This window comes from Scleropages formosus, chromosome 9 (assembly GCF_900964775.1).
Source record: "Scleropages formosus chromosome 9, fSclFor1.1, whole genome shotgun sequence".
Taxonomy (NCBI): Eukaryota; Metazoa; Chordata; class Actinopteri; order Osteoglossiformes; family Osteoglossidae; genus Scleropages; species Scleropages formosus.
The window spans coordinates 10,110,198-10,132,069 of record NC_041814.1 but is presented as its reverse complement, the minus strand read 5'-3'; the positions used below and the strand labels follow the sequence as shown (position 1 = coordinate 10,132,069).

The 21,872-nt window shown below is 42.8% G+C and overlaps 2 protein-coding genes across 4 annotated transcripts; one reads left to right on the top strand and one right to left on the bottom strand.

Annotated features, from left to right (window-relative positions):
- Positions 1-254: 254 nt before the first annotated feature.
- Positions 255-6,597, top strand: dnttip2 (deoxynucleotidyltransferase, terminal, interacting protein 2). 3 transcript variants are annotated; one of them, XM_018726817.2, is made up of 9 exons: positions 282-354; positions 763-872; positions 1,006-1,134; positions 1,744-3,713; positions 4,049-4,187; positions 4,312-4,407; positions 4,652-4,816; positions 4,956-5,065; positions 5,422-6,597. In XM_018726817.2, exons 3-9 carry the CDS (start codon positions 1,105-1,107, stop codon positions 5,522-5,524), a joined length of 2,613 nt encoding a protein of 870 aa, XP_018582333.2. In that variant the 5' UTR covers positions 282-354; positions 763-872; positions 1,006-1,104; the 3' UTR covers positions 5,525-6,597. The 3 variants fall into 3 exon arrangements, with proteins under 3 accessions (XP_018582331.2, XP_018582333.2, XP_018582332.2); XM_018726816.2 differs by having other exon boundaries at positions 763-1,134; XM_018726815.2 differs by lacking the exons at positions 763-872; positions 1,006-1,134 and having other exon boundaries at positions 255-354; positions 5,422-6,596.
- A 102-nt stretch (positions 6,598-6,699) lies between these two features.
- spata6 (spermatogenesis associated 6) lies at positions 6,700-18,535 on the bottom strand. The gene is made up of 13 exons (XM_018726818.2): positions 18,372-18,535; positions 16,955-17,092; positions 16,622-16,670; positions 16,488-16,529; positions 16,179-16,303; positions 15,928-16,008; positions 12,896-13,147; positions 11,666-11,780; positions 11,462-11,502; positions 10,959-11,122; positions 8,636-8,735; positions 7,575-7,666; positions 6,700-7,030 (listed from the first exon to the last, which is right to left on the bottom strand). Exons 1-13 carry the CDS (start codon positions 18,459-18,461, stop codon positions 6,871-6,873), a joined length of 1,449 nt encoding a protein of 482 aa, XP_018582334.2. The 5' UTR covers positions 18,462-18,535; the 3' UTR covers positions 6,700-6,870.
- Positions 18,536-21,872: the final 3,337 nt, after the last annotated feature.

The window sequence follows — 21,872 nt, the reverse complement described above, 5'->3', positions numbered from 1 at the left end:
ATCTAATTTGCATTAGTAATCACCCCGCTCCTTTGCTTTTTATACTATTTCTATGCTGTTCTCCTTTTTGTTGCTGTCTTTTGTATTATTCTGTTGTGTTCTTAAAAATGATAATAATAATGATACATGTACAATTTTTTCCGGCGGGTATGTGAGCGCATGCGTACAAAGCCCGAACTTGATAGGTGGGTGAAACGGAAGTTGGCGAGGAAGTGGCGCCTCGCGCAGAACTCTCCATTGACACGTGTGTTACCCGGAAGCGATAGACGACGCGGCAGCATGGTGGCCACCAGGAGCGGAGTGCGCGCGTTCTCCCCAAACGGAGGCGAAACGCAGGAATGTTCCGCCGACATGGTACTGTGTGTTTTATGGGTCTTGTTCACTGGTTTCCTTTGTGTGGGGCGCGTCCGGCTCCTTTAATGAAGTAGAATTCACCTTCCGCTATCGCAGGACTCACACTCACTCAGACACAGTGCGAGTACACTGACTTGAGTGTAACTAATTCTGGTTCGCTGAGCGGTTCTCTGAGCCTGTTGCTGGGGGGAAAAAGGAGCGCAGTCCGCGGGGAGGGTCGCAGCGCACTGCTGGTCCTGCTAGAGAAGCACGACACGTGACTTGCAACTCGCTGTGGTGAAAGTGCTCGCGCGGCCTGTTCCGTGGGCCATAATCATCATGGCCAGGCGGGTCATGCCATGGTGGTGGTGGTCATGTCGGCGGGTGTCCTAGTAGAACAGATCATGTCCCGTGTTATTTCCACTTCAGCCCTGAACTGTACTTGGGAGCAGTTGGTCAGGACCCCGAGAGGAGCAGCCTCGTGTTCACAGCTGTTGTTGTCGTGTGAAGGTCGCCAGTTCGAATCCCACTCGACGGAGGTACTTACCTGGCTGACGGGTACAGCAAGAACACCCTACAGAATGGGTAGATCACTGTAAGCAAGGGAGGGATCAGGTGAAGAGCTGTTATTTACAGGTAATAACACTTTCGCTTATTTACATGACGGTGCAGGTAACCAGCCAGAGCAAAAGAAGGGCACTTCGGCAGCTCGGCCATCTGCTGAACCGTCGTCGATGAGGCTGGAGCAGCTTCGGCTGGACACCGGATCGGATGTCCCGCCCTGAGCGCCCTTACCGTGTCGTACGTTTTTGCTGCAGGGAAAGAGTAGAGAACTTCAGTGCTAATAATGAGATGTCTGTGCGCTCTGTTAGAGCCAGTGGAGAATGGCAACATTGTTAGAGATCTTTATATATCTCACATCTTTGATTAGACTCCCTGTTGCCCCTTGTCACCATGAATAAATGCTCAGAATTTCATCAGGCACATGTTTTTTCTTAGGGGAATTGAGTCTTTTTTTACATTATACTCAGCTGTAGAGTTGTGTAATCATAAACCTTGGTGTAAATTCATTGTATTTAGTCTTTTTCTTATTGCAAGTGTATCAGTGCTGCATGTTTGAACTGCCTGTGTCGCCAGCCTGCCCCCTCCAGACAATTTCTCTCACTAGTTACAAAGGAGTGTGTTGTCCTTAATTTGATCTGGTCCATCTTGAAGGGTGTTTAATAAAGTTGTGACAAGCGGTGTGAACTGGTATGTGTGCCCTTCCTTGGCTGGTGCCGAAGTTGGAGGAAGTTCACTTTCACATCTCTCTCACACACACAAGCACAGGTGAAGTCTATGCTTGCTGTTGCTGCACTGTACCGATGGAATTCCTCGCGTGCCGATTCTGTGGTTTTTGTTGTGTTGCAGGAGGCCACACCTACGGCCAGGAGGACGAGGAGGAGCACCGTGCAGGGGGGGGCTCAGCTGCACTCTGATGCAACGAATGAGCATCAGCATGACGAGGGCGGCTCTTCCACCTTGATGGAGGCTCGCAGCTCCACTGTGAAGAGGAAGACAAGATCATCGACGCGCCAGGAGGAGAATGCGGCCCAGCCAGATTCCACTCACGAAGCTGATGTCTCGGAATCTGAGTCCTGCTGTTCAGCGGCGTCCGAGTCACGGTCCCGCCCTCACACCCGCAGCGGAAGGAGGCACATCTCTCCGAGACGCAAGGCCAATGCGAGGAAGGAGGAGGACGAGATGTCCGAGGCAGAGTCGTGCTGCTCGTCGGCTTCAGCGACTCGGAGAACGAGTGTTCAAAGAAACACCCGGAGCCAGAGGAAGAGGCTCCCTGCGGACGACCAGCCTGAGCAGCAGGGCGACGGCAGCGAGCGATCAGAGGCCGAGTTGGGCAGTTCTGTCATCCTGAGGGCATCTCGGACCCGGACCGGAGCCGCGTTAAAATCTCTTGAGGAGGATACAGAGCCTTCTGAGCCGGACTCCTGCTCTTCCAGCATCTCCAGCCTTCGGAACACAGCTGTTCGCAGAGTGACACGGGCCAGGAGTGCCAGGGCCATCTCGCCTATCCCCATGGAGCTGGAGGCTGACTCGCACGCCTCCAGGCCTCTTCAGACACGGGCTGGCAGAGCCAAACCCGCTTCAGCTAGCAAGTCTCAGCCGTATGACTCGGAGGGCTTTGAGTCTGGGCCAAGTAACACTCCGAGGAGGTCCGCTCGCCTCTGCAGGTCAGCTACACAGCAAACTCAATTGGCTGTTTTATCCGATTCGGAATCTGGATCAACGGATGTGTATAGTCCTCTCGGAAGCCCATGTTCCTTGCGAGCCAAGAGCACCCCCTGCAGCAGTCGCACGGGGTCTGCAAACAGCAGCCGGGCTCTCTTACTTCCACAGGCCACAACAAAGGCTCAAGTTCCTATGGACACCTTGAGTCAGTCGGCACAGTTGACTATAAGCAACGCTGTAGATGTTTTGGGGCAGGAGGGAGTCCTAGGTGCCGATTCTCCTCTGGATTCTGAGTGTAAGCTGACGGAGGAGCTTGAGCCGGATAACACACTGACAGCTGAGTGCGAGGAAATGGTAGAAGTGCAGGAGGCATCACCGAACCAAACTGCCATAGTGACAATTTTTGAAAGTGCCAGCACTAACAAACATGACGGCGATGAAGAGCAAGGCGATACCATGGACACATCTGTTGTCCCTGAGTCTCCACAGATAGAGGTGAGCCAGAAGAGTGAGGGTAACACGAGCGTGAATGAGGAAACAGACCTGGCTGAAGAAGTTAGTGCGGGTGAGATGGTATCAAACTGCAGTGTTCGAGTTTCCTTCTCGAACTGTGCCCCTGTGGAGGATGATAACGTTGAAGGGAAAGACCTTACTGGCCAAGAGACCCAAGAGGATGACGTGGACAAGACTGTGATTGAGGAGAGTGTAGAAGATGGTGTTGGCATGGCTGTGAGAGACGAGGCCGAAGAACCCGAAAAGCTGGGGCAGAAACCTGGTTTGTTTTTTTTGCTGGAGAGCAGTGAAGAAGAGGGTGAGAGTGATGATGGTGGGCAGTCAGCAGAGGAGCAGGAAAGTGAAGGATCTGACCGCGAAGACAACACACAGCTGGATGGGACCGAGGCGGGACCCTCCCACCCCAGACCCGAGGAACCAGTGCCCATCGATGAACTGTTTGTTGTCGACACTCAGCCTGGCCTCCGTCCAAATGAAAAGTACTACTTGGATGAGGAACAAAAGAGGGTGGAGAGCAGTGATGCGGAGGACAAGAGTGAAGAGGAATTCATTGATCAAGAAGTTGATGATGATGAAGAGGATGATGATGATGATGATGATGATGAAGATGCTAAGCTTCTTTTCAAAAGCAAAAAACCAGTGTAAGTTTTAGTCTTGTGGGTTTCTTGTTGGCTGGATGTTTACCCCCTGTTTCTTGATGAAAAGATGTAGTTATTCATAATTTTTATATACCTTTCAGATTTGGTGCCACTTGGCATTCTTGTCTGGGTATCATGTAGAGCTGAGTGACGAGTGGAAATGTGGTTTATTTGGTGCTTGACCATTACAGCTTTCAGCTCTAAAGAATGAGATTTAATAAAAAGAGGGGTCAAAAATAAGATGGTACACATCACTACTATGAACTAATAGCCTGCAAATAGTTACTGTTATTAATATCGTTGGCATGTTGCTTTAATTATCTGAATGTTCACTTAAGGATGGAGCTGTCCAGCAGTATTGACCCAGGACTCAAAGTGAAAGAGATGGGCGGTCTATACATCACTTTCGATGGCACCAGATCAAAGGCTGCCTCCGATACTCTCAAAAAACTGAAGGAGCAGAAAAATATTGATGAGGTAGTTCTCTCATTGAATGGTTTTCATTTTAATTTCGTGTACATACATTCCACCGACTAAATTTATTTGAAAAGTAAGGACCGCGGATCGGTACTGGAAAAGTGTTGGATTTCTGTTTCCGCAGCTGCTGAAGAAGAGCATCATTGGTCCTGATTTTGAGAGGAAAGATTCGGTGCCGCCATACAAGGAATCCAAGAAAGCACTGAAACTGAAGCGCAGGGTGAGTACAGCCTGTTAATGGTCCACGACGATTCACATTACTCAGCTTTGAAGTTCTGGTCACTATGTTACCCTGACGTGTAGACCTGTGTGGGGAAAATACAACGTTTAAAGTAGAATAACTAATTTGACGTTGATGAAATAAATCAGAAGTAGAGCGTTTCAACAGACGGATAAATGTTTAACAGATGGTGCTGATTACCCATTCAGGTGGCATTAGTTTAACATTCATTTCACATTGTCAGGAGGAGAGAGAGAAGACGACTGGAGACGGCTGGTTTAACATGAAGGCCCCAGAAATGACACAGGAACTAAAGAACGACCTGCAGGCACTAAAGATGAGATCTGCAGTGGACCCCAAGAGGTTCTACAAGAAGAACGATCGGGAAGGATTCCCCAAGTACTTACAGGTGTGCAAACATTTCTCACCTGTGTAGTAAATTAAACTGTTTAATGAAAAATGCTACATTTTATCTGCCAAGGTCTTTTAAGCTTTGTGTGTGTTCACAATATCATTTGTCTTTTTTTCGTTCAAAATGCCTTCATCAGGTTGGGACAGTTGTGGAATGTCCTTTGGACTTCTATCATTCCCGAATTCCAAAGAAACAGAGGAAGAGGACTATCGTGGAGGAGCTGCTGGCCGATGCAGAGTTCAGGAAGTATGTTGCCTGTCTGTCAATATAATGTGTGTCAAATAGGCAGACTTTGTTGTGAAAGACAATCATATTACAGACCATTGACTTGATAAGTAGATCAGGGGAAGTAACCTGGACCACAAGCCCCTGACACAATGAGCTGCTGTAGCTTACTTTTACCACAAAATGGCTTCTGACATATGTGTAATTCCCAATTTTATATGTTGGTTTAGAAGAAATCATGTGTAGAAAAATGGCTTCAGTACAGGTATAAAAATGAGCGAACCCCAAGTTAAATTGGTTTGTCTGTATTGGTTTCTCTTGGTGCCTGGGTTGTGATTTATTCTGTGATTAGACTGAAATATACCTCTCTTTTCCAGTTACAATAAGAAGAAATACAAGGAGATCATAGCAGAAAAAGCAGCGCTAGCTGCTGGCAGGAAGAATCGCAAAAAGCAGAAATTTAGTAAGAAGGAAAAGTGATAATCGTAAACTTCATGCTTTTCAGCTACAAAAGGACTTTGGCAGGGAGTGCGACATGTCGAGATACCTGTTGTGGAGAGGGCAGTGTGGAAAAGTCAGAATATGTGTGTGCAGTGAATTATCTGCCTATATAATGCAGGGGGAATCCTCCTGCTAGAAGACCAGTCATTTCCAGCTGTTGGACAGAGATGGTTTCTGTTGTAAATCGTGACATTCACTTATCAGATTACCAACCCTATTAAATCAATGCAAAACACATTCTAAAAGCGAATCTTACAATTTAAAAAAAGACTTAAGCACCTGTGCCTTTTTCAAACAATTTTATTAAACAGTACACATTATAGTTTATATTAGTTTTGCATTTTTAAATAAATGCATAAACAATGCAACCAGGTTATCGTTTACATTTATTTAGGTGACAGTTTTTCCAAAACAAGTTACAATATTTAGCCAATTTATGGAGGTGGGTAATGTCCTTTACTGGAACACTTCAGGATTAATACCTTCCTCAAGGGTACTACAGCAGGAGAGGGGATTTGACCTTCTGGACTGGAAGACAGCAGCTCTACCCCCTACGGCACTTGCCGAACCAGTGACATATGACCATTTGTACTATAAACCTGTATCCACCCTAAGACATCTGTTTGGATGACGACAGTATTTAAATAAATAGGGGGTGTTATTCAAGCGGTACCTGTGCAGTGTTCAAGCGCAAACTTGCTTTGACAAAAATTGTGCATGATTCTGAAATACCTCCATGCATCTCTTTTGTAAGATGAGATTGATAATGGCCCTTGCTGTGTTTCCCCACACCCCTTCATTTGTAACAAACATTCCTGTTCTGGTTTCAAGTGTTCTGTAATGGGTCAGAATCCCACCCTTCTGCTTCCCAGGACTTGCTCCGAGTCACAATCACCCATTTATCCAGCATAGTCTTATGAATTCAATTCAGTTTAAGTATCTTAAGGGAACTATGAGAGTGGGACTTAAATGGTTGTGTTTACACTCTATTTATTCAATTATTAGGAAAAAATAATTCTGAGCTATAAAATTAGGGCATTGTGTTACTGGCCATAAGTGACAGTCATTTGATAAATTTTTTTTTACATTAAACGTTAAGCTGAATTGTCTTTGGAAAAATATTTTTTCTTTTCAGGAATGTAGGGTAATATATTAGTACAGACAAATTGTAAGATATTTAAGTGAAAGTCTGTGCATACAAAAATAAATATTTCTTTTCATGATTGAATCATTTAAGGCTAGCACCATTTAGGGATTTTTCCTCAGTGTCTAACATCACTAAATCTAAGTTGGCACAGACAGGTGTCACACAAGGCTGCTTCCACTTAACTGGTATTAGTGATACTGTTGTAGAGGTCCTTGTAGACCCGGCCCAGGGAGTCCTCAAACACGGCCCGGCGGGACTGACCTGTGTACTGGGCTGCCCGCTTCGACCAGAACGCGTCACTGTTCAAATGCCCAGAGAACTCTCTTTGAGCCCTTTCACTGTGACAAAGGTAAAGAGACACCTTTAGAAACAGATTAAAACTAACAAAATAGCATCTGACACTGCCAGATTTTGCTCATTCCTATTGCTATAGCAGCAAAATTAAGACCCCTAAAGGATGTGTAAAAAATTGACCCTTCAATTAATAAAAACAAAATGCAACTGTTTTTACAGTTAGCATTAAATACATTATTAAGCCTTATTATTTCTACTATAAATGTCTAACAAGGATTCACCGTACAAAAAACACCCACTAAATATATGTCATTGGAAAACAACAGTGTGGAAAAAGGAGTGAAAACTAAATAAAAGCCAAGTCGCCTGTCAGAATAGTAATGGAAGCCGACAAAGAACACGAAAACAACACAAAGGGCATTCTGAGTGTAACAGCAGCATACTATCGGCTTCTGTCACAGCAGATGAGGAATGGAACCCATTTAAATCTGCAAATGAAACTAAACTGGACATGCACAATTCCATTCCTCATAATTACAGAATTAAAGTATCACTGACAGGGCAGTGTTGTGACAGGGAAACGTTTACCTGTCTGGAAGGTCCTGGCCGTCACACAGGGAATTGTCACAGGGGACATAAGGCCTGCGCCTAGGTGTGTGCTGGTGTGAACCAAGGTCATCCTGAAAACAGATTGGGAACTTGATAAGCTGGGAGTCATGGGAAGAGACATCACTGGCATTACAAAGAAACGCTACTGAAATTGGAACGGTTCTACAGAATACACGAACTAAGCCTTCCTACATGATAAAACGTTATCGGCAGAGTTCGGTACCTTTGAAATGCTGTCTACATTCTAAATATTATCTAATATTATTATGCTGTATTAAACAATATTGTACCAGACTATACAGCCACCTTAAAGTGGAGAGTTTAATGTTATTAGACCGTTAAGTGGCACAAATTCCCTAACTGAGGCTACAATTTATTGCACAATTTAAAATGTATTCACTGGTGGCAGCCAGATTCTTTACAAATGATGATTTAATGCATCTGAAATAAATCTGTTTCTTGCCTTTAATTGTGTGTGGATTGTACATTTTTTCCCTTTAAAACTCAGCTTTGCCCCTGCAGAACTGGCATCTGGCGGAGGCATGCCACTTGTACCCACTTCCTCCTTTTTTACGTGGCGAAAATGAGCTTTCTGCCTTAAGATGTGCCTCCCACACAACACTATCTCCTTTTCATTTTGGAGAGGATTTGCAGCTTTAGAGTAATTAGCAAGATGTTGCTGCACTTTGTCATCGCTGCACTCTGTCAGCAAAGTGTGGGAGGGGATGCTTTTCTGTGCAAAGCCTGCCAGTTCCAAAGCTCTCCAGAGCAGGCCTTAACTACACTGGCAACTGAAGGAGCCTAAAGTGAAATTAAATGCAACAGACACACTGCAATTATTCCACTGGTTCACAGTGCTCAGATCAGCATGGGTAATATCCAAAAAATGTTGGACTCAGTGCTTCGGTGTGAATGGCCTTCACAAGCTGCAGTGGTGTAGGCATCAGGTGGTCAAAATGTCTCTGACAAAGTTTTCTTTCATCTCCAACCGATCATTTCTCCGAAAATTTCTCCAGCTGAATCGCTTGAACTATACTCACAAAGCTGAGCCTCATGCGAGCGCTGTGGGTCCGCAGAATCCTCTGTACCCTTCTGTGGATCTCCTCCCAGCATGCTGGGCTTGACGGACCATTCTGGAACCTGTCAGGACAGCCACATTAACACATGTTCACACTGATGATGGGAGAAAAAGAAACTGAACACCGTGTGAGAGCTACCATGGATTATTCTCCTGGATTCTGTACCCCAGTAGCTACTGCTCTTTCCCGTGTTTCACCGTTAGATAATTTGGCAAAACTTCTGAACTTCAATGGCCTGCAGGGGAAATCACAACTGGATGGACTAGTCATACATAGCCAACGATCTATAGTGCCTCCCTCTCTAATAATGTTTTACATTTAGCAAATTTAGCTATGACCACATGTGGGGCAAGACACACTATAACAAATTATTATTATATTACACATAACAGAAATTATTACAGCTATGGTAAAAAAAAAAATGTGGGCTGTATTCAGTTTGCCCACTAGTCTGCACTGTAACTCCAGAAATGACAGCATCCGTTTCTCCGGTTCCAGACCGCTGCCTGCAAGCACACTGTCCATCAGGGTGACAGCGATGAACATTGCTTACAGATAAATTTGGGCAGATACTTACCAAGTACTTACTGTGCTATATGTAATTATTCTACCTTATTCCAATTTATACAATCCTGACAAATACTGAAATATTTCAAAAAGATACAACCATTTTAAAAGATACAAATATTGTTGTATGAATTAGTGGAAAGGGCTTAGACATTACCCTTGTTTCTTTGGTATATTATGATCTTTTTGAAAAAAGAAAAGCAGATTGCCCAGCATAACCAATAACATCATTATTGTGTCAAGGAACCAAAGCGCTTTAATCAGCTCAAACTTTTGAAGCAGATGACCACAAGCACTTGTGTAAATCCACATAAGAACACTTACTTCCTGAATGCTACCCTAAGACACTTTATTTTTTCTGATTTTGGCACAGTTTTACTGAAAATTGATTTTTTCTTTTTTTTTTTCTTTTTTTTTCTTTTTAAAAAAAAGAACCAAAGCAAGTGCTGAATGAATTCAGACATGCTTATAGAGGCTTTGAATCAGTCTCTGCATTGACTGTCATTTTCAAGTGAAATTTTATTGATTCTGCTCTGAGAGTTAAAAACAGGGCATGAATAGACTACAAGTGAAGGATAAAGCTGAGCACCTAGCTGATCACCTACTATTTGCTTTACCATCGAAGCGTTCCAAAAAACGTGCTTCCCTTCTTGTCGCCTGACTCTAGAGATCTTCGCTTAATCTCCGTCACTATGGCTTTCGGCGCATTTTCAATTGAGCAACGCATCGGACTCTCTCACAATTTACTTTCCATTTTAAAATTGTCTATTGATTTTAATTCTTACTTTGAACTGAAAAAGGTAGAAAACAAACAAATATCTGCTGGTTTCGCTAGCAGCTGTTAAGATCAATGACAGGGTCCCTCAGAATTTATTAAAGTGTGTGTCCGGTCAATTGCATTCTGTCTTCCTGAAATGCAGCCAATAGCATTTTCCACTTGTTCGCTGCAAGTTTTTCCCCCTCTTCTTTTAAGTAATGAACAAACATGACAAAACATCAGATCATGTAATTTGAGGAAGGGGAGGGATTGATCTTGGCTACTTTGTGTGTAAAGGTAAAGGTTAGACACATAGAGTCAGTTTTATTTTACTACGTAAGAGAAATTCAACATGCAAGAGGTTATCCAGTTTATTTGTCCTACAAACTGTTTTATTATTTGAACAAAGTTAAATAATATTAGCCCAGGCAGAATACATTTTGAAAAAAAGAACAAAGCTGTTATTCGGACCAGGTACAGTAAGCACCATGCATACTCTGTAGTCAGAAACACTTTAAAGTAAAGCGAGGTAGCCTAGATAAAACTTTCAACCCAATTTAGTCCTTTTTACATGTATCTTAAGTTAACAGCTGCAGATGTGACCAATTTCTCCTGTACCAAAGCAGACACCGCTGCCTTTCTTCCACTAGTAAATCAAGAGAGTATTCTTTAGTTTCACAAAAAAAAATTAAAAAATTAAAAAATACAGTACTGGAACCACCGACAAAAGAGACATTTTGTTTTTAATCAGCTGATATGTAAGTTTTCAGGTAAGCCTAATGAAACGTAGAAATAATGACTTCAGTTTGAGAGATAACAACATGCAAGAGACACACCACTGAGGCTGGCAGAGTTACAGCTAACATGAATTTACTGTGGTACTGCCTAAGCAGAACAGTGTGGAGTGACTCAAGACAAGCAGCTGCTGAAGACGGACTGTGTTTGAAGCACGGACATTACCTCTCCCTCAGGGACGATCGACTCAGCAGGGGACTCTGGGTGATCTTCACACCAGACAATGGGGTGGAGTGAGCTGCCAGGAACCCTGCAGTGGGGGGGCTGGTGTGCCTGTGTCGTGACGCCTCCCCAGGAGACCTGCGCTCCTTCAGAGAGCTTCTATGGCCCTGCGGGAAGAGAGGCCAAAGAGCTGAGCTGGGGGGCCGGATGGTGCTGTTCCACTGCAGCTCCTGAGCAGGATGCAGCTCAGTTGGATTCCTCACTGCTCATCTCTTGAGCTGGGTGACAGCCCACAAAAAATGTTTTTTTTTTTTTTTTTTATTTTTTTGTTCTCGGTAAGGTAAATGGGGGCAGCATCATTCAAGCAGCGCATTTCTTGGAAAAAATATGTTAATTAAAAAAAGAGAATATATGTAGTTGGGCATTAAAGTGCCTATCTTCTCAAGATTCATATGAATTCAAGCGTAACCTTTTTTATTCGGCTCCCCCGTCAAAGTGTCACTTACTCTAGCGAGCTTTGGTCTGTAGCTGCCAAGAAGGGAGGGATCTGCCAAAAAACAAAGCAAAAGGGAAAGAAAAACACAAACAAAAAGAATAAATGTACAATAACGGGGGACTGGATGACAAGTGAGACAGCGGAAGCAGGTAGACACCAACAGATGAAAGTGTAGGCCCTCAGGGAATACATGGAGAATAAGACACTCATGTACCATCAGTGTGGTCTACTGTGGAGCTGGCGGCCCAGCTGCGACGGAAGCTCTTGGGAGACGAGGTGTGATGAGACACAGAGGATTCATTCGTGGAGGAGCTCAGCATGCGAGGAACCTGCAGGAAGCAAAAGAGAGCTGAACTTCACACAGAACACAAAAAAGTGGACTCTGCTCAACAGCCTAGTTTAGCTGGCCTCCTGAGGCAAAGCTGTCCTTACGGCCCGACTCCTCCGAACAAACAAGACACAGAGCACTCATTTGATTCTGCACGCTCGCCTTTCATACCAGCTTTAATCAGCTCCTATAAAGAACAGAAAAGGCCAAGCTCAAGAGAGAAAGTTTCTCAAGAGCAACAGCACTTACATCAGCTCCACCCAGGTGCATGTAAAGTGAACTTACACAAACTTCAATTAAACCGGTGGCACTTCAATTAAATAGCAATATTATCGCTCTCATTAATGAAATGAGCCATTTGCCACCACATAAACAAGCGTGCAGACTTTAAACACACATTAATAATGCATTCTGTAGGCTAAGCCCCTTCAATAGGAAACTATTTGTTAATCATGGTTTGACTCTTAATTACCTAGGTTAATTGTAGCCCCAGGATTTATTCCGCAAAATGTTCCCTTTGAAAGGCCACATTCCAGAAAATGCCATGCTGATATCACTACAAAATCCATAACTCTGCTTTAATAACACGCCTTGTTTGATATTTACACCGCAGGACCTGATGTTATTTCAACAAAAACTGAAAAAACTCAAAGTGGAATTAGCAACAGGACACTGTGTACACTTTACAATTGTTCCCAAGCTTTCAAAGTCCCAGTGTCCACTGTATTACTCAGGAGCGATGCCAGTCAATGCCATAATTTCCTCTCTAATAACCAATCTGGGAGTAAAAAAAAAAAAAAAAAAGAATCAATATTTCATGAACAGGTAGGTGCACTGGCTGGATGAATGGAAATGATAAAGAGTCTCAGAGAAGGTTGGAACAAGTGCAGAACTCCAGGAACATGGTAACACAAGCTGTGCAGTGCATGGTACAGACAGGCCAGAATGGAGTGGAGCAGTTGTGGAATGGGACTTCTGGTCATACGGTCACAGATTCCTTGCCGGTCCCCTTACCTTCATACCATTTTAACCCCGGGTAAGTTTCTTACCCTGAATTTTGAGTGCAGTACCTCAATGGGTAAAAATGTCTCAGCAAATAAATAATTCAGGTCATACCACAAAGGGAGGAAGGCTCTCAGATTCCTTCTTGAACTTGAAGGGTCCTAGTTGCAGGTGACTGAGGCGCTGCCTGGTGTCTTCAGACAGCTGGCACATGCGCCGGTGGGTGTACGGTGACAGGGAGCGGGTTTGGGAAGCAACTGTGGGCCTCTCATAGCTGCAGGTTGGACCCGCCTGCTGCTTTGCCTTAAGCTCAGGTCGGCAGACCCCTGCGGCCCTCCTGCTACACCTTGTCTTTTCAGAAGATGGCTGGAAAGAACGATAATCGACATACATATTTTACCTGTACATTCCAGCGCAAGTATGCAGGACAAGGCTTAATGGCGCTAGTAACCAAGCTTAACCTGTCACGCTCTCGAAGTGGGCAGCAGGGTGATTTCTTTTTAATACTATATTGGCAGACTAATAGGATGTTGCATTTGGACATAACTGTAATTGGCTAGAGGGGGTGCGGTGGCGCAGTGGGTTGGACCGCAGTCCTGCTCTCGGGTGGGTCTGGGGTTCGAGTCCTGCTTGGGGTGCCTTGCGACGGACTGGCGTCCCGTCCTGGGTGTGTCCCCTCCCCCTCCGGCCTTACGCCCCGTGTTGCCGGGTAGGCTCCGGTTCCCCCGCGACCCCGTATGGGACAAGCGGTTCTGAAAATGTGTGTGTGTGTGTGTGTGTGTGTGTGTGTAATTGGCTATGAAGTCTTCAAAAACTATTCAAGGTATTCATTTGTAAGGAATTAAGAAAGAGCCTTAAAACTGTTTCTAAATTTAACATTACAGTAACAGTTCAGGAAAAGTCCATTTTCATTGTACACATATGAAAACAAAGATAAATTTTGAATATTAAACACAAATCTGTTGCCTATTTCTACTGAGGAAAGAGGGTTGCAATGTGTTTTAGGGTTAGTTAGTCTGGATACATTTTTTTGGAATGGCTAACAACAGGTGGTCTGCTTCCAAAAAATTTGAGAAGCGCCTGACTTGTAAGCTTATTCACGTGGTTTAAAGGCAATTTATATTGTGGCTGGGTTGCATTAATCCCCTAGTCGCACTCCACTCCACAGGTCAATTTATGGCACTTTTCAAACAACCAACCAGATTTCAATTATAAGAACAAAAGTAAGCACACAAAAAAAAAAAAAATTAAATTTTTTTTTTGCCCTCCAGTGCAGCTAATAGTAATTTTCATTGGGATTTTTTTCATGTCATTTTCGCAATTTTTTACTATATAAGGTCCAAAAATTATTTGCACGTATTGCTCGCTAGAAAATTTCAAAATTTTTTTTAATAAACATTGTTTATTTCAGACTACATCTAGATAAAATGTCCATTTATAAGAACTATCAGCATATGACAAGCTACTGTATCTTTCCAGAAGAGCATTACTCTGGCGTGCAGAAAAACTGAAAATAATGAAGCAGGTTTATTGGAAAGACAATGTTTCTCCAATGACTTTTCCATCAACAAAAATGTTCAGTAAAAAGCATCACACATCTGACCAAACCTAATATCACCTTTGTTGGCAAATGACTTCAATAATTCTAATAGCAGCTAACATAATTCTGTGTTGCAATAACTGTTCTCCTGCGGGCGATGCTAGGATAAATAAGTTTTAAAAAAATGTTAATTTCATTTGATGGCCAGCTTCAGACTAATATGATAATGACATTACATGCCTGTAAAAATAAAGATAATTTAAATGCTAATTTGAACATCCTGGAATATTAACTCATTTTATAAGTGGAATAAATAAATCCTGATTTGGACTGCTTTTAGAAGGCAGATTTAATGAAATTAAGCATTTTTCCCTTTATTCCTTTTTTGTCTTGTTTCTCTTTTCCTTTTTTTTCCTGGTCAAAGCACAAAGGAGCCATTTACTACCATGAGTCGCACTTGTCTGATGTGATTAGTGGGTCTGGTGGTATTGGTAATGGTAGATAAAGCAGAGTGTCCTTGAAACAACAAAGCCAGGGCCACAAGTAGCTTATTAAACAAGAAATGAATCCCGTTCAAACGCATGCAAATCACGCGGAGGAAGCCCATTTAGAAGAGCGGCGTGACAAGTCCAAACCAGGAGACTTTGCAGAGACAGGACACACAAAACAGAAACAAACCAGGAAAGACAAGCCTGTAAACAAACTGGGCGGTTGTCTGAAAGACAGGAGGCAGGAATAGAGGGAAACACTATATATCTGAAAAGCAGGCCATTTTCAGTTGGCTCCTGACTGTTAACTTACGAAGACAAGAAATGTGAGATTTGATGCCTTTCTCACACTGTTAGTTTAATGAGATTCCTGGGTATCCTTCAGCATCATAAGACCAGTGACAGCATGGCACTGATGCTCGCCTTCATCACTCTGCTAATCCAGATCTCCTTGTGAGCCATTACAGAATATCCAACCTCTTCCCACACTTGGCATTTTGTCAATAATCCCCATTAAAATATATGGCTCTTATAACAAGACCAGGGCTCTGGCACCAGATATTGCAGCCATGGGCTGATAATAGATGATAGGTTTTTAAGGTCAAGATGATTTTGAACAACAGCACAGCGTCTTCCGTCTCCCACTGCTCTTGTATTATAAAAGAAACTGGAAAAAAAACTTCTATCATAAAAAAATCTATCATTTTTAATCGCTATAAATTTTTGCCTTTCTCTCAGAAAATGAGACTAATAGACAAGTGCTCTAAAAATACTATATAAAATAAAAAATTACCTCGTTCAGCAGTTAACTGGCTTTATTAAACCGATGACTTTATACTTAGCCATAAAAGGAGGAGCAAAACCAAACTCTGAATACATTAGTTATATTAATCTAGTGCCTGGAAAAAATTAGAACATCATTCTTAAAGCGTAACAGTAATCACAGACAAGACATTTTGTACAACAATGCCCTTAGAAATAATAATTTAACCCTTACAAATAACCGGCTCTATTATCTTATTACTCACTAGCACCTACACTTACAGTACAGGGAGCTTTTGTAATGGCAACAGCTACAAAGTGGGGTCTGATTACAGCACAAGGCACATTACACTTACAGTGGACATAGGAGCTTGGGCTTTCAAACTGCAGTCTTGGATTATAGAAGTCGTCGAGAATTCCACTCGAGGAGATATTCCCTGAGGGAGCAGCAAACAGACAGAGGGAAGAAGACATAAATCAAAATCTGGAGAATATCAAAATGAGTCACAGATCAATTTTATGAAAACGTACTAACTCCCCTAAGTGTAACAATAGAAACAGTAATATGTAATAGAAATGTTACTTTAACAATGAATCCTAAACGTACAGGGAAGGAGGAAGATCTGTTCATCAGAATCTTTCTCTCATGACTGGAGCTCCTTGGGGAGAGTGTAGGGTCTGGATACAGAAAGTCCCGGGAGTTCTGCTCCACAGTTGCTAAAATCTCTCCTTCTGCAGAGGAAAGGGGAACAGAGGCAGGGCACTGGATTAACGTGCTCACAGCACTCATTCTCCACAAAGATCTGTTTTAAAAACACAATATTCTTGCTTGCAATGCAAAGAATAACAACAGGGTACAGATGGAAATCCAGTATATACTCATTGTTACGAGGATTCAGCCAGAAGAAAAGCAGACCTGGAGGAATGAGTTGAATCAGCTCAAAACAGGTTGTGTCAACTGTAAAATAAAAGAGTCAAAGACATTTATTCTTCAGCGGAATAACGGAAAAGTTGTATTCTGTAACTGATAATGGATGAAAAGTCACTTACATTCCAGCAGTTCAGCAACATCACTAGGATCAACTGCTTCTGCAAAGGTCTTTTTGAGGAAATTAGTGTTGCAAGAAAAACAGTGAAAATAGGCATAAAACCATACAGATGCAATAAAAGGATATGAAATTTCAAACTGAAATTCAAACTGTCTTTTCCTCTGACAGAAAATGTATGTATACATAATTACAAAAGAAATTTACAGGGCCATTAGACATGATGGAAATAAGATTAACCTCTAAGCTTTACTCAATCTTAGAGGGTGTCATTTAATGTTTTGAGGCTTTTTGAGAAACCTGTATTAGGCATCATGGCGCTATTGCTCTTACGTACCTTTTGAAAGACCATCTTTTCATGGAATAAGAGAGGGAAAATAGGAGGCAGACAGTTGGTTTTATGGAACTGGCCCAGGACACAAACACTTAAGTAGATGTCATGGTGGCTGGGAAGAAGCACTCCTGGGCAGGTGACCTGTCAGTAACACACACACACACACACACACACACACACACACACACACACACACACACACACACACACACACACACAATCAGGGCTCAAACACAGCCCCACACAGAAAGTGATGTGCACCTTTAATCTTTAAGGTTATATTGCTCTTTTGTTGACATACAGCGGTGCATCTGGATTCAGGACCGCTGTACGTTGACAAAAGCGCAATATACGGTGGCACAGCGAGTAGCGCTGCTGTCTCACAGCCCCTGAGTGGTGTGAGAGAAAGTGGGTTCAATCCCCGCTCAGTCTGTGTGGAGTTTGCATGTTCTCCCCGTGTCTGCGTGGGTTTCCTCCCACAATCCAAAGACATGCTGTTCAGATTCCCCATAGTGTGTGAGTGTCACAGAGAGAGTGTGTTCCACTGATGCATGGATGAGTGACCCCCTTGTAAGTAGTGTATCTAGCAGTGTAAGTCACCTTGGTGAATAAGGTGTGTGGGCTGATAACACTACATAGTCTGCTGTAAGTCTCTTTGAACAAAAGCATCTGCTAAGTGAATAAATGTTAATACACACATTTACCATACTCAACCAACCATGTACCTCAGTATATAATATACTGGAATAATTACTAGTATTCTGCATTTCACAGGACAGGTAAGACAAAAACATGGCTTAATTTGTCACATTATCCATAGTGAACACTATGAATATTATTATTGTGTTATATCATAAACATACGTGCTTTGTCTGCAGCTGTTGATCATCATCATTTGGTCCTAAAGGAATGTCTGTGCAATTTTAAGGAGCGACTGATCAAAGCACTGGAATAATTCCGTCCATTTTCAATAACGCTACGGGAAATTAACTGTGCAAAGGTCAGAGTACCCATTTTAACACAATTCTCATTTTTCGCATGAGTTGAGGAGGAAACATCGAACCCTGAGGAACACCTTCTCACCAACGGCGGCGGCCAAGCGGAAGTGGCGCACGCACAGCGTCCGCGCAACAGGACAGGCACGGCGCCCCGCCTCCTCATTGGTTAAAAGGCCTTTCCGTTACCGTTCCGGAAGTTCCAACAGTGAAGCGAAGATGTAAGCAGCGCGAGGCTCGGATACCGCAAGCACGTAACGAGCGCCATCGGTGGCAGGATTGGCAATAAACTCATTTCAGTGTGACACATGACCCTTTGTACGAGTTTTGCTTCGTTATGAGTAGAACAAGTAAAGAGGTTAGCTATCGTAAGTTTCATGCAACACAAGGTTAGCGGAAAATGAAATACATGATGGCATACTTACGGCCTTAATGTTAAGTTGCACAGTGCATTTGAGTACTTTCTGGGGAGTTTTAGAGACTGAGGGTTTCTTCGGAGGGCTCGACCCAGCCATGGTTAAACTTCCGTTGTCATAGCTGCCGCGAACGCGGCATCCTGCTGGTTCCAACAGGAAACCACATGATCATATGACCAGGCGCGCCGCCTCGATCGGAAGGTTCTGTTTTAGCCGTCCTCCCCGCATCAGTATTACTGCAAATCGTCTTGTAGGTTCGTTCGTTGCTTCGTTATGAGTAGAACAAGTAAAGAGCGTAGCTAGCGTAAGTTTCATGCAACACAAGGTAGCAGAAAATAAAGTACATGGCATACGGCTTCTGAAGCATGATGTAAGGGTGCGAAAATATCACAAATGATTGAACCCTGATGAAAGCCCAAAGTTAGTAGAATAGGTCATAGACGACAGCATCTTTTTTTTATTTTTTTTTTAAACTTTCGCCCTGAAGAACAGATGTTTGTCCGTGGTAAAAAAAGACCAGTCAGACATGATCATAAATGTTGGACTAGGTTCAAGCAAGTCTAATGCGTCCCCCAATATTTGTACATAACTCCTTGAGACTGAGTATTGACATGACATGTCGTCAAGATATTTGGGCCCCTCAGGACCTGACAAGTTTCATTCCTGATTCGCATACATGAATATACTGCATAACATTAAAGATTAAAAATATTTTTGCACTTTGCAGAGCTGGCTGACTGTGTGCTAGTCTGCTGCAATAATGGAATTAAACCCCCTGCAATCAAGGCAGTGTTTCATTAGCACACTTAGCTGGAGAACTAATTTAGCACAGCGAGCTAATTGTATTTCATGCCATGAGGCTGCGTTGGTTGCCTTGAGGATGGGGGGTTGATGCCCGGCCGTGGTCAGGCCAAACCAATTTCGTACGCATTCCACAAAAGAAGAGTTTACATCCTTTCAAAAAATTTATAGCGGAACTATATATATATATGAGGCAATGGATTTACAAATATATAAATAGGCCTATTTGTAAATCCTCTGTACACTGTCAGTGTACACTTATTATTCCAGGCACTTGACATATGTGTGTACAAACTGGACAACTTTAGATGACTTTTATCAAGAATATTTTGTCTCCCTAGTTCTTTGTGTGTTGCCTCGTAAATGATTTTAGGGTGTTAGGATGCAAATCCATGCAGTGTTGATTGACAAGAACAATTTCTTCACCTTCAACTTACCATTTCTATCACTGTGCGTAGTGAAGGAAGAAGTGTAACAAATGTCAACTGCGTGACATTTACACTCCTATTATGTCAAATCCATCATTTCTATGTAACAGTGCCAATGCTGAGCTGATAAATCCTTATTCATGCACCTATTTAGTCATCTATGCTGACAGTAGCTGCCTACGATTCTTAATCTACTTTGTGATATGTAAAAAAAAGGGTTCTGTTTTTAATAGCTGCATTAGAAGAATTACAGTTATGGAGTATTAAACTGTTTTGTATTCAAGAAATAAAAAAGAAATAATACTATTAATAATCTGGAAAGTATATAGATTTATCTAACTGTATAGATTTGAACAACAGAGAAAAGAGAGGTGCATGATTATTGTCATATAAATGCAGGTTGTCTGAATAAAACAAAATTGAACTTCAGCAAACCCAAAGCTGAAACTCTGACTAGATGACATAGCAGAGTTGATAAAAGGTTGGTTACTTTTTGACAGAGTTTACTTGGATATGTCACAATGCTGTATTGAACAAGGCGCTAGAAATCAGCAGGCTACATTTACCAAGAATACACACACACACACACATTTTCAGAACCGTTTGTCCCTTACGGGGTCACGGGGAACCGGAGCCTACCCGGCAACACAGGGCGTAAGGCCGGAGGGGGAAGGGACACACCCAGGACGGGACGCCAGTCCGTCGCAAGGTACCCCAAGCGGGACTCGAACCCCAGACCCACCGGACAGCAGGACTGCAGTCCAACCCACTGCGCCACCGCACCCCCCTATATTTAAGCATAATATGACAAAATATGGAAAAATAGAAAATGTCCAAGTATAATTACATTTATTCATTAAGCAGAAGCTTTACTACAAAGTGATGAACAATACAAAAAAGTGCACTACACTAACAGAAGAAGAGATTTGGATGAAGACGGGTAATCGAGTACAGGCCATTTGTCACATACCACTGTATAAATTGGTACACATTACATGAGTATCTGCATATAGGGTTTCTTAAAAATATTAAACAGATAATACAGTACATATTTCATCAAGCACATAGAAAATCAGGGAGAAGTGAATCCAAAAGCGATATGTTTTGAGACTGTTCTTCAATGTTGAGAGAGACCGTTATGAGTGAGAGAAGGAGGTCATTATACCACATCAGCGCCAGAATTGAAAACCTTTATGCCTTTGATTTTGGACCTCTTGTGTGAGGGCCCACCAAGCGGGCAGAGGTGGAGGAGCGTAACAGTCTGGTTGGGGTGTAGTGATCAGGTTTTGTAGATATCAAAGACCAGACCCCTTGATGGTTTTGTAGGCTGTTACCTGAGTCTTTAATCTGATGCGGGCAGCTATGGGAAGCCAGTGCGGAGAGACGAGGAGGGGGATACATAGGAACAATTTGGTAGGTCAAACACATCTTGTGCAACACCGTTCTAGAATACTTGTATCAATTGGAGAGGTTTGATGGCAGAGGCCGGAAGGCCAGGCAAGAAAGAGCTGTAGTAGCCCAGGCAGGATCTCATCGTGGCCTGGACCAGGCATTACGAAGCATTTGTTATGTGATAAGGCTGGATCCTGGGGATATTATGCAGGTTGTATTGGCGGGACTGGGTTATGGCTTTGACATGTTGATAGCAAGACTTGAGTTGATCATCACTTCCAGGCTGTCAGCCAGTGAAACAGGCAAAACGAGCGAGTTCTCCAGTTTGATAGAGCTCTTGAGAGGAGGACGGAGCAGCTGGGAGACGAAGGATCTCTGGTTTTAAGAGGTAACGTTGTAGGTGGTGGTCACGCAATCACAGAGTGAACATGCAAGCTGTACACAGACTGAGCAGGGATTAACCTTACATTATTTTGCACTGTCCAGGTGCTGTGGGAAAGTATCTCTATCAACTTTGTCACCATGTCTTCCCACAGTACTGCTACTCCAGTCGAAATACAACAGTGCACTATCAACTTATATGGGTTACAGAAAATTACATTTTACATTGTATACAGCTGAGTGGTTAAACCAATAATGACGTTTATCAGCCTGATTCCAGCAGGCTGGTGTGTGCTCCTGAGCTGCCTTCCTCAAATCGTCATCAATACATGCTTTTACAGTCCTCTTCCTTTTCTTAGAAGACAATTTCTCCAATATATTATTAGGTTGTGTGGTGAAAAAACAGGTAGTAGGACAAAGTTTGAAAGGTGAAGGTCAATTCACTTGAAAATTTTTTTATTTGATATTAAGTTAACATTGAACATTAAATGTACCTTTTTTTATCTGT